At 42.8% G+C, this 13,226-nt stretch overlaps 1 protein-coding gene across 1 annotated transcript; it reads left to right on the top strand.

The window, feature by feature from the left end:
• The first annotated feature begins 1,686 nt into the window (after window positions 1-1,686).
• Window positions 1,687-12,760, top strand: GDF15 (growth differentiation factor 15). The gene is made up of 2 exons (XM_070737174.1): window positions 1,687-1,993; window positions 11,979-12,760. Exons 1-2 carry the CDS (start codon window positions 1,687-1,689, stop codon window positions 12,758-12,760), a joined length of 1,089 nt encoding a protein of 362 aa, XP_070593275.1.
• The last annotated feature ends 466 nt before the right edge of the window (window positions 12,761-13,226 follow it).

Genomic DNA, 13,226 nt, shown 5'->3' with positions numbered 1-13,226 from the left:
TCATCTCCTTTGCATGCCACCCCAATATGTTCTATAAAACGTATTCTCATCTGAACAGCCCTGACTATAAACTTAGCGGTTCTAGAAACTACATATATATTTGTACCCTGAAGAAAATATGATAATTGTTTATTACAGTCCCAGTGTATGATTTTGTCAAGTAGGGGCTGTAAATACTGAGGTCTTACTGAGGAGTATAGTTTACAATTGAGTAGCACATGGTCGGGCAGTAGGAAAAGCAAGTAGGATGCTTGGCTGCATAGCTAGAGGTATAACAAGCAGGAAGAAGGAGATTGTGATCCCCTTATATAGAGCACTGGTGAGACCACATTTGGAATACTGTATTGTGTTCAGTTCTGGAGACCTCACCTACAAAAAGATATTGACAAAATTGAACGGGTCCAAAGACGGGCTGCAAGAATGGTGGAAGGTCTTAAGCATAAAACGTATCAGGAAAGACTTAACAAACTCAATCTGTATAGTCTGGAGGACAGAAGGAAAAGGGGGGACATGATCGAAACATTTAAATATGTTAAAGGGTTAAATAAGGTTCAGGAGGGAAGTGTTTTTAATAGGAAATTGAACACAAGAACAAGGGGACACAATCTGAAGTTAGTTGGGGGAAAGATCAAAAGCAACGTGAGAAAATATTATTTTACTGAAAGAGTAGTAGATTCTTGGAACAAACTTCCAGCAGACGTGGTTGGTAAATCCACAGTAACTGAATGTAAACATGCCTGGGATAAACATATATCCATTGTAAGATAAAATACAGGAAATAGTATAAGGGCAGACTAGATGGACCATGAGGTCTTTTTCTTCCGTCAGTCTTCTAGGTTTCTATGTTTCTATGTGCAATGTCTTCTATTTCTGGTGCGCATACACAAGAAACAAAATCTCACGCGGGGACGCATGTGCACAATTTCAGGGGAATTTTTTGCTTCTGCGCATGTAGTTTTAATTAATTGGATTTAAGCTATTGTATTTTATTCTTTCTTTTTATATGTTGTAAGCCACCCCGAGTCCTCGGAGAGGGGTGGCATAAAAATCCAATTAATAAATAAATAATAGCTTAATTTCATTTTACTTCCTCACCTGTCTCGGCTCTGGACATCAAGAATGAAGCAACTGTGATTTTTCACGCTGAGTATTCTGCAATAAATGGGTTTCTGGGCCGCTGGCGCAACCACCCCAAGCAAGGACTCTAGCTTGGGTGGACATGTGTGGACACTTCCAAATTTGCCCAGAGATGTCGGACAATGGTGCAGCTCGATTGTTTGGGAAGAAAAAAAACACACAACCAAAAACCACACAGCCACCTGACAGCCGTTGTGTGTGTGTCTCCATGGCTACAGAAGAGAAGGTGAAGTGGGAAACCCATGCTGTAAATTCCCCAGGGTTTGCCGCTGTCAAATTATTAATATTTTTTTTGCTTTCCCCCGTCTCCACCCCCCCCTAAGGGAACGGCCTGGATTCCTCTCCCCAGTCATGTTTACTGCTTTGACGCCAGTGTGAGAAGTGACGGTGTGACTCAGTCGAAGTTCATCTTTATAAAGAGAGATCTGGCCAAGTTCAAGTCCATTCATTGTTAGCGCAGGTGATCGTAAGCGATATAGCGAAAGCAACGTTTCTCCATCCAGAGAACTAGGGCAATTGCCCCGAGACGTAGCCACCGCAATAGGCACAATGCCAGCCTTCTTCTCGTGCTACTTCAGCAGCCTCATCCCCAGCCTGGGAACCGTGCTCCTGCTCTTCGTTTCCAGGGTGGATCCATGGCCACTCAGAGGTCGGGACGCCCAGCTCCAGATAGAGGCGGTTAAACAGAGCATCCTGGTGAGGTTGGGCTTGGAGGTGCCTCCAACCATCCGGGCCCCCCTGGATCAAGACGAGATCCAGAGGGCGCAATTGCATTACCAGGAATTGCTAGCGCAGCTCCAAGCAAATCAAACGAAGCGGCCGCCGTCCACCACTCTTCATCTTTTGCAGCCTGAACGTAAGTGTTCATCTTTTTTCAGAGGGTCTTCCATGAATTGGGGAAGGGGGAAAATGTCTTCTATGTTTTTTTCCCTTTTCTTGAGCAATAAGAGCACATAGAGTCGACCTCCTCCACGTCCCGTTGACTAAACAATGCAGGTTGGCAGGACCAAGGGGGAGGGCCTTCTCTGTGGTTGCCCCAGCTCTATGGAAACCAACTACCCCCCGATGTCCATACTGCTCCCACCCTACTGGCCTTCTGCAAGGCCACGAAGACTTGGCTTTGCCGGCAGGCCTGGGGACCATGAATTGTACATCTTTCGTGGCCAAACTGTATGAATGGTGTGTATGCATATGATTATGACACGTTGTTCTTTTATACAAATGGGTTTTATTATGGGGTTTAGTTTTTGATATTATATTCGACTTCTTTTTATTGCTTGTATCTTTTTGTATTTATTATATTATTTTGTAAGCTGCCCTGAGTCCTTTGGGATTGGGCGGCACAGAAGTCGAATGAATGAATGAATGAATGAATCAATCAATCAATCAATCAATCAATCAATCAATCAATCAATCTTCAGTTTTCGCTGCATTGCAGAGATTTCTCCTTCAGCAGGTAGATCAGTTCTTAGAAAGCAGCTGCTAGAGAAGGGCTGTGTGAACATATCTGGTGCGTACACACCACAGGCTCAAAGGTTGCTTTAATGTTGAGCTTCAGAAAATGTCAAAATTGAAGCCGTGCAAAGGAAGAGAAGATAGAGGAGAGAGGCCAGGACAGGTGAGAGGTGTACAGAAATCTATATTTGATGAATGAAGAATGTACGACTCAGGACAGCGTACAACAATACAAAACCAAATACAAAAATTTTAAACCCCAATATATATATATATAAAAAACATTAATCCATCTATAATTCACACTACTGGTGGGAGCAGAGTGTTATTGCTCAATGGATCCAGGCCGGCTGGCAGAGCTATGTTTTTAAAGCCTTTCGGAAGGCCAGGAGGGTAGGGGCGGTGCAAATCTCTGGGGGGTGTTGATTCCACAGGACTGGAGCTGCTACAGAGAAGGCCCTACTAGTCGGCATTGCTTGGCTGACGGGACCCAGAGAAGGCTGACTCTATGCCATCTAATCAGTCATTGGGAGGCAGGTGAGGCAGAAAACGGTCCCATAAATTATCTGGTCCTAAGTCATGTCAATCCTAAGTCAGGGATATAGCATTGCTTCCAGCTGTACGGATTCAGCTCCAGTGATCTTAGAAGCCGATGTCTTAGAAGAACTTGAAAGATTAAAGATAAATAAGGCAATGGGTCCAGATGGCATCCACCCCAGAGTTCTTAAAGAACTCAGATCTATCATTGCTACCCCCCTGACTGATTTGTTTAACAAATCACTGTTAACAGGAGATGTTCCTGAGGATTGGAGAATGGCCAGTGTTGTGCCTATCCACAAGAAGGGCAGTAGAGAAGAAGCTGGTAACTACAGGCCAGTTAGCTTGACATCAGTTGTAGTTAAAATGATGGAGACTCTACTCAAAAAGAGGATAAATCAGCATCTAAAAAACAATAACTTATTGGACCCAAATCAGCATGGCTTTACTGAAGGCAAATCGTGTCAGACTAATCTCATTGAGTTCTTTGACTATGTCACAAAGGTGTTGGATCAAGGTGGTGCCGTGGATATTGCCTATCTGGACTTCAGCAAAGCCTTTGATACGGTTCCACATAAAGAGCTGATAGATAAATTAGTGAAGATTGGACTTAATCCCTGGATAGTTCAGTGGATTTCAAGCTGGCTGAAGCATAGACATCAGAGAGTTATTGTTAATGGCGAGTATTCTGAGCAGAGTCAGGTTACAAGCGGTGTGCCACAAGGGTCTGTTCTGGGTCCTATTCTTTTTAATATGTTTGTGAGTGACATAGGGGAAGGTTTGGTAGGGAAGGTTTGCCTATTTGCCGATGACTCTAAAGTGTGCAATAGGGTTGATATTCCTGGAGGGGTCTGTAATATGGTAAATGATTTAGCGTTACTAGATAAATGGTCAAAGCAATGGAAACTGCAGTTTAATGTTTCCAAATGTAAAATAATGCACTTGGGGGAAAGGAATCCTAAATCTGAGTATTGCATTGGCAGTTCTGTGTTAGCAAAAACTTCAGAAGAGAAGGATTTAGGGGTAGTGATTTCTGACAGTCTCAAAATGGGTGAACAGTGTGGTCGGGCGGTAGGAAAGGCAAGTAGGATGCTTGGCTGCATAGCTAGGGGTATAACAAGCAGGAAGAGGGAGATTGTGATCCCCTTATATAGAGCGCTGGTGAGACCACATTTGGAGTACTGTGTTCAGTTCTGGAGACCTCACCTACAAAAAGATATTGACAAAATTGAACGGGTCCAAAGACGGGCTACAAGAATGGTGGAAGGTCTTAAGTATAAAACGTATCAGGAAAGACTGAATGAACTCAATCTGTATAGTCTGGAAGACAGAAGGAAAAGGGGGGACATGATCGAAACATTTAAATATGTTAAAGGGTTAAATAGGGTTCAGGAGGGAAGTGTTTTTAACAGGAAAGTGAACACAAGAACAAGGGGACACAATCTGAAGTTAGTTGGGGGAATGATCAAAGGCAACATGAGAAAATATTATTTTACTGAAAGAGTAGTAGATCCTTGGAACAAACTTCCAGCAGACGTGGTTGGGAAATCCACAGTAACTGAATTTAAACATGCCTGGGATAAACATATATCCATCCTAAGATAAAATACAGGAAATAGTAAAAGGGCAGACTAGATGGACCAAGAGGTCTTTTTCTGCCGTCAGTCTTCTATGTTTCTATGTTTCTATGTAGGGCTTCATAGGTGATAACCAGCACCTTAAATTGCATTTGGAGACCAATCAGAAGCTATTGCAGCTCATGGAGGGATGGAACCCATAATGGCTCATGCGGATGCATTCTGGGATAATTTGAACATTTCTCCAAATTACTTTTGTGTGGCCTTCCATTGTTATTCAAACCAGAGAGTAGGACATGGATTTAAGTTATAAGAAGGCAGATTTCAATTGCATGAAGGAAGAAAATTAATTCAATGATGAATCCTATACTCTATGACAGGAGTCTCCAACCTTGGCAACTTTAAGACTTGTGGATTTCAACTTCCTCAGGAAAGCTGGCTGAGGAATTCTGGGAGTTGAAGTCTACAAGTCTTATAGTTGCCAAGGTTGGATACCTCTGCTTTATGAGGTAGTAAACAACCTTTACTGGATATGTGAAGTAAAGATTACATGGTCATCTATATAGGTATGAAATGCTTAAATATAGGTTCCTACACCGAATATGGAGTTTCCCCCGAATGGCTCCTTTCAAGCCTGTAATTCTATAATCTTGTCCCAATATTTTATTTTGTTTTGTTTTATATTTTATTTCTTTTCACTTTATTTTATTTTATTTTTATTTTTATTTCATTTCATTTTTCTTTATTTTATTTTATTACCTTACCAAATTTAGATGTTGCCCATCTTGCCAAAGGCTCAATATTCCTCAATAAGAAAATACCCATATAAAATATGAAAACAATAATTAGAGACATTAAATTTAAAAAAATTAAAATTGACCACGATGAAGAAGAAGGGAACAAAATGCATGAGAGGTGGATGTGGAAGTCTTATGTAATCCATTATCCACCCCCAAAATGTCACGCCCCCAAAGAGGCAGAGCCATGACTTCAAGCCCTTTTGGAAGACCAAAATTGTGGGTGCAAAATCTCATTCCCCCCCCTCTCTCCCTTTCCCCCCTCTCTCTCCCTCCCCCTCTCTCTCTGACTCTCCTCCTCCTCCTCTATCCTTCTACCCATTTATTCATCTATTCTGCCTATCACCATAAAGCTAACAAAATCGATAATGATAAAAATGCAACAATTGTAAGCATTGATTTAGTGCGACGAGATGAAAATAACAATGTGCTCATTATCTGAATAAATAAACATGTTTTTGCCGGATAAATCTCGTGGCAGAGCTTGTGCATCAAAGAATTGCCATCACAGTTCAACTCAGATAGTAGCTTAACCTGAAAGACTATTCTTGAAGTTTAATGTGACTTGTGACCTCACCAACATGATCTATATCAACATATAAACATAGAAGTCTGACGGCAGAAAAAGACCTCATGATCCATCTAGTCTGCCCTTATACTATTTTCTGTATTTTATCTTAGGGTGGATATATGTTTATCCCAGGCATGTTTAAATTCAGTTACTGTGGATTTATCTACCACGTCTGCTGGAAGTTTGTTCCAAGGATCTACTACTCTTTCAGTAAAATAATATTTTCTCATTTTGCTTTTGATCTTTTCCCCAACTAACTTCAGATTGTGTCCCCTTGTTCTTGTGTTCACTTTCCTATTAAAAACACTTCCCTCCTGGACCTTATTTAACCCTTTGACATATTTAAATGTTTCGATCATGTCCCCCCTTTCCTTCTGTCCATATCAAGCATGTATCCTGGATCTAAGCAAAGGCTCCTCTGGTCTAGCGTTTTGTTCCTGCTGCGGCCAACAAATTTTCTTTGGAATGCTTATGGCAGAAATATAATGTTCTTCTTATGCTTCCTTATATAAGTAATTATCCTACTGCTGATATTATCGATATCCATAACTGTTGGTAATTTGTACTTTCCTCAAATTAGTGCAACTCTTCTTTTTCAGTTTAATTTAGTGGTTTTGAACAATAAACTGAACAACCATTAGACCAGAACTGTCTAGTCTAGTGTATCTGGCAGTAGCAAATTCCATAGTTCAAGTACTGTGTGAACCAAGCGACTCCTGAACAGCTACCGCACTCTGAGCTTCTATTTTTATGGAGCTATTCAGTGCAATCCCTAGTAATTTATTTTGGTACATTATAGTATATGAAGTTTGGACTTGCTCCTAAGCTCCATTTCTCGTATGATTATTAAATATACTCCCAACTTTTGCTAAGGGTGGTTTTCGAAAGCCGCTGAGGACCACTCATGAACTTTGCTTGATATTCCCTTCCCATTATAAGGACAATTCCATCCGTCCATCCATCACCCGGGGGGGGGGGAATCATTGACCCCCTCAGAGAGGGTCCGCAACTTGGGGGTCCTCGATCCACAGCTCACATTAGAGAAACATCTTTCAGCTGTGGCGAGGGGGGCCTTTGCCCTGGTTCGCCTGGTGCACCAGTTGTGGACCTATTTGGACCGGGAGTCACTGCTCACAGTCACTCATGCCCTCATCACCTCGAGGCTCGACTAGTGTAACGCTCTCTACATGGAGCTACCTTTGAAAAGTGTTCGGAAACTTCAGGTCGTGCAGAATGCAGCTGCGAGAGCAATCATGGGCTTCCCCAAATGTGCCCATGTTACACCAACACTCCACAGTCTGCATTGGTTGACGATCAGTTTCCAGTCACAATTCAAAGTGTTGGTTATGACCTATAAAGCCCTTCATGGCACCGGACCAGATTATCTCAGGGGCCGCCTTCTGCTGCACGAATCCCAGCGACCAGTTAGGTCACACTGAGTGGGTCTTCTCTGGGTCCCGTCAACTAAACAATGTCGCTTGGCGGGACCCAGGAGAAGAGCCTTCTCTGTGGTGGCCCCGGCCCTCTGGAACCAACTCTCCCCAGAGATTAGAATTGTCCCTACCCTCCTTGCCTTTCGTAAGCTTCTTAAAACCCACCTCTGCCGCCAGGCATGGGGGAACTGAGATACTCTTTCCCCCTAGGCCTTTACTATTTTATGCATGGTATGTCTGTATGTATGTTTGGTTTTATAATAAGGGTTTTTAACTGCTTTAATATTGGATTGTTATATGCTGTTTTTATTACTGTTGTTAGCTGCCCCGAGTCTACGGAGAGGGGCGGCATACAAATCCAATAAATGAATGAATGAATGAATGAATGAATGAATGAATGAATGAATGAATAAATAAATAAATAAATAAATAAATAAAATAAAATAATAAAATAATAAAATAATAAAATAATAAAATAAAATAAAATAAAACGAACAAACAAACAGCATTCTCCAAGAATTCGTTAGTGAAGAAACCACTTGGCATAGTGAGATGGGTGGTATATAAATTTAAATAAATAAGTATATTATTCTTTGTGTCAATCTATAGTTGATCTATTAAATTTTATTTTTTTGAATCCTTGGCCATTTTATCCTTAATAAAGCTTTCCATTTGCTTACCAATTCAGCAAAAAACCCTACATTTTCATTTTTATCCCCACCTTTCTTATTTTTATAAATAACTCTAGACAATGAGCACAACAATACTCCTTCATCTTTCTCTTTTCCTCACAACAACCTTGTGGGGTGGGATGGGCTGAGAAAGAATGATGGACCGAAAGTGACAAAACTGGCTTTGGTGCCTAAGGCAGGATTAGAACTCACAATCTCCTGGTTTGTAGACCAGCACTTTAAACACTACAGCAACTGGCTTTTCTTTTCTGTCTCCTTTAGATCTGTTTTCTTTCTCTAAAATAGTTTTATATTGCTGCTATGGTTATACATTATTTTAATATTTTTGTTAGAAGTAAAATGAAGGAAACTTTTGCTAGAACCTTTGCTTTAAATTGTTCTGCCGGCGTGTCTCAACCGCCTGTAATTACAGGGTAATTAGTCCAGGAAGACACACACCACACGATAAAAGGAAAACCCAAAAGTCTTTATAAACAGAAAAACAGAAACAGCTCCCTTTTTAAATGTCAAAGGGATTTTCTGGTACACACAAGGCACAGGTTAAATGCAGTCCAATTGCTCACCCAATAACTGGGAAATTGAGTCCAATTCTAAAGTCCAGAGAGTCCACACACACAATCCTGAACAGCAAAAACCACGATCTTGACGAAACAATGAATCAGATAAACTGCCATGAGTCTAAAACACCAAGCTGCACTTTTATCTGTAGCACTAATTACAGCAGCCCCACCCAACCACAGGTGACCTCATTTTCTCTTGTAATAATCCTTCAGTTGTTGTCTCCTATGCATCACTCTCCGCATGCATGGATGTGTCATTAATTCTTGTTCAGAATTCAGGGATGATACAGATGATTGATCACCTCCTGGGCTGTCTGCCAAACTCCCCTCTTCCCTGTCACTCACATTGGTCAGAGGAAACTTCGTCGGCAGAATCTACTGGGAGCAAAACAGGCCTGCGGCATGTGGATGTCTCCCCCACATCCACCTCCACATTCCTTGGGGCAGGAGCTGGGCCACAGCTAACCACAACATAAATGATATGAAGGGGGTTGGACTAGAAGATCTCCAAGGTCCCTTCCAACTCTGTTATTCTGTTCTGTTCTATACTTGGGAAAATCGCTGAAAAAAATTTCACTCCATCTACCTCTCACCGCTCCTGATTCCAAAGCGTCCTTTAAAGTGGTTGCAGCAACCAAATTGATTAATTATAGGGTAGGGGGCTGTATCTCTTGAACTGCATATAGTTCCCTCTACAAACTTTGGCTGCAGTTTCTGCTATCAAACTATATTTTTGTTTTCCCACCAAGAGGATGGTTATTAATTACACACGGATATAATGAAAGGGTTGACAGACTGTAACGTAATAAACACAGTGCATTTCATTAGCGTCATTGTTTTAATCTAGTACATTACACTTAACTTTACTAAAGTCAAATTGAAAGTCGCCTTGACTGTGCAGCAGCCAGAATATAATTCAAAGATCGGTCCCAAAGTGGTTGCCACGTATCTACAACACTCCATGGCCTGCATTGGCTGCCAATCAGTTTCTGGTCACAATTCAAAGTGTTGGTCATGACCTTTAAAGCCCTACATGGCATTGGACCAGAGTACCTCCGGAACCGCCTGCTACCGCATGAATCCCAGCAGCTGATAAGGTCCCACAGAGTTGGCCTTCTCCGGGTCCCGTCGACTAAACAATGTCATCTGGCGGGCCCCAGGGGAAGAGCCTTCTCTGTGGTGGCCCCGGCCCTCTGGAATCAACTCCCCCCGGAGATTAGAACTGCTCCCACCCTCCTTGTCTTCCGTAAACTACTTAAGACCCACCTATACCGCCAGGCTTGGGGGATTTGAGACACCTTTCCCCCAGGCTTATTATAATTTATGTTTGGTATGTATGTGCTGTTTGGTTTTTAATTATGATAGGGTTTTTAGGGTTTTTTAATATTAGATTTGTGCCAGTATAATATTGTTTTTATCGTTGTTGTGAGCCGCCCCGAGTCTTCGGAGAGGGGCGGCATACAAATCTAATAAATTATTATTATTATTATTATTATTATTATTATTATTATTATTATTATTATTATTGCCTACCCATTTCAGAAAATAGCAGTATGAAGTGATGATTGAAGTGATAGTTTTGCTATCAGGCAGCTTTTCTCAATCTTGGCAACTTTTAAGACACGTGGACTTCAACTCTCACTGGCTGGGGAATTCTGGGAGTTGAAGTCCACACCTCTTAAAGTTGCAAAGGTTGAAAACCACTGCTATATGAATCACACAGCTGAGTTATCCACAGTTGTTTGCCTCTAGGAAGCATCTGAATCTAGTCATGTAAGACCTCCAGGTCTCTTTAGCCGGGTCAAAAGGAGTCGGCGGATGGAAGGCTGACATAGCTTGGTAGGCAATTTGAATTTGCCGTGTAGAAATGGCTGCCGTCATGTTTCCCACCGGGGTGGATATTCGGTGTCGAACAAGAAGGTCTCTTCAGTATCCCACCTTCATCACCAATGTTAAGTTCTGGTACTGAAGAGATTCGGAGATACTAGGGGAAGAGCCTTCTCTGTGGGGGGCCCAGCCCTCTGGAATCAACTCCGTCCGGAGATTTGCACTGCCCCCACCCTCCTCGCCTTTCGCAAGACCTCTAAGACCAATCTATGTTGCCAGGTATGGGGCAGCTAGATCATGCCCCCTTCCTCTCTGACCATTAAATGTTATGTGGGGATGTGATTGAGTAGACTGACTGTTTTTTACATAATGTGATTTTAGCTTACTGATTTTAACTATTAGATTTGTATAGACATTTATTTTATTTATTTATTAGATTTGTTTGTCGCCCCTCTCCGTAGACTCGGGGCAGCTCACAACACAATAGAACAGTTCATGACAAATCTAATAAGTTACAATTTAAAATATTTTAAAAACCCCATTATTAAGCAGACATACATACAAACATACCATACATAAATTGTATAGGCCTGGGGGAGATATCTCAGTTCCCCCATGCCTGACGAGAAAGGTGGGTTTTGAGGAGTTTACGAAAGGCAAGGAGGGTAGGGGCAGTTCTAATCTCTGGGGGGGGGCTGGTTCCAGAGAGTCGGGGCCGGCACAGAGAAGGCTCTTCCCCTGGGGCCCGCCAACTGACATTGTTTAGTTGATGGGACCCAGAGAAGGCCGACTCTGTGGGACCTAATCGGTCACTGGGATTCGTGCAGCAGAAGGCGGTCTCGGAGACAATGGTGACATTGTTTTGTATTGCATGTTGTGAGCTGCTCCGGGTCCTCAGAGAGGGGCGGCATACAAGTCTAATAAATAAATAATAATGATAATGATGATGATGATGATAATAATAATAATAATAGTAATAATAGTAATAGTAATAATAATAGTAACTAACAGCTCTTTATTGTAGAAGTCATAGATCCAGCAAAGGAACCAACCGGGAAGTTCTATCTTCAGTGGTTCTCAACCTTTCTAATGCCGCAACATTGTAAACATATGTTCCAAGGCACCAGAATAGAAGCTTTAGTTCCTAACACCATGGGAAATTTCTCTTTTCCCATGGTCTTAGGCAACCCCTGTGAAACGGTTGTTCGACCCCCAAAGGAGTCCTGACCCCCAGGTTGAGAACCACTGCTTAAATAGAGAGCTGCCGGCTGGTTCAACCAATCAGCAGTCTTGGTTTTCCCACTTTGCACAGCAGACCTTAGAGTAAACAGTTTCACCCTATTCAAACTCTGATGCGTAACACCCATTCTATCTGTCTTCCTCTCTGTACAGTTGTGCAGACGAATGAGTCCACCTCTGGGAATCTTCAGGCTGCCACCCACGTGCATCTGGAATTCTCCAGGACGTCAGAACTTCACCAGAACCTCAACGTTCTCCGGGCTGAATTGACTCTCTTCAAAGAAGGGCTAGACTCTCCCAGCAACGCTCTGTCCAACGTAACATGGCCACTACGGGTGAATCTCTACCGACTGTCCAAAAGGGAGAAAGTAGCGCCCGAGCTGCTCACTTCCCAAGAGATTTCGAGGACGTCACCAAGCCTCAGTCTGAAAGGTGTTGTGGAACAATGGCTAGGAAGCTCGGAGCACAAACTGAATCTGGGCCTGGAGTTTAGGTCAGACGAGGCTGCGTGGCTGACCGCTGGCATCGCAGAAGAAGGGGCAGGCATGCCGTCCCTGAAGATAGAGGCGGAAAGTCGAAAGGCCGTCAGGAAGGCCAGGCAGCTTGAGGAGGAAGAATGCAGGAAGGGGGACGGGAAATGCTGCTTGAGGTCCCTTAAAGTTTCCTTCGAGGCCATTGGGTGGTCTGACTGGGTGGTGGCCCCGCGGAGCTACTCAATGAAGTTCTGCGAGGGCTCCTGCCCGCACAACTACAAACCAGCCAGCATGCACGCCCAGATCAAGGCCAGGTTGCACAGCCTTTCTGGAGAGACTCCGGCGCCATGTTGCGTTCCCGCCGCCTATGAGCCAATGGTGCTCATGCATTATGGCAACGATGGGCAAGTGGCCACCCAACTCTTTGATGACATGATTGTTACGCGGTGTCACTGTGCGTGAAGTTGGGGAAAGGGATTCTGGGAGAAGAGGCATCCCGTTTGCTTAAATCAAGGAGTGCGAAAGTAATAATGGACCTTTTTTTAAAATAATGCACTCGTATCGAGTTGAGCTCTTTTTGGTGTGAAAAGGAATCCTCAATCTGAGTATTGTATTGGCAGTTCTGTGTTAGCAAAAACTTCAGAAGAAAAGGATTTAGGGGTAGTGATTTCAGACAGTCTCAAAATGGGGGAACAGTGCAGTCAGGTTGTAGGGAAAGCAAGTAGGATGCTTGGCTGCATAGCTAGAGGTATAACAAGCAGGAAGAGGGAGATTATGACCCCGCTATATAGAGTGCTGGTGAGACCACATTTGGAATACTGTGTTCAGTTCTGGAGACCTCACCTACAAAAAGATATGGACAAAATTGAACGGGTCCAAAGACGGGCTACAAAAATGGTGGAAGGTCTTAAGCATAAAACGTATCAGG

Source organism: Erythrolamprus reginae, chromosome 1 (genome assembly GCF_031021105.1).
Source record: "Erythrolamprus reginae isolate rEryReg1 chromosome 1, rEryReg1.hap1, whole genome shotgun sequence".
Lineage (NCBI taxonomy): Eukaryota > Metazoa > Chordata > Lepidosauria > Squamata > Dipsadidae > Erythrolamprus > Erythrolamprus reginae.
Note: the sequence above shows the minus strand (reverse complement) of the source record. Positions and strands in the feature narration are given on the sequence as shown.

Excerpts from the sequence above, each read along its gene's own strand:
- GDF15 (XM_070737174.1), top strand. The coding sequence starts at position 1,687 with ATGCCAGCCTTCTTCTCGTGCTACTTCAGCAGCCTCATCCCCAGCCTG. Across the intron at positions 1,994-11,978 it reads TCATCTTTTGCAGCCTGAAC|TTGTGCAGACGAATGAGTCC; the intron begins GTAAGTGTTCAT and ends CTCTCTGTACAG.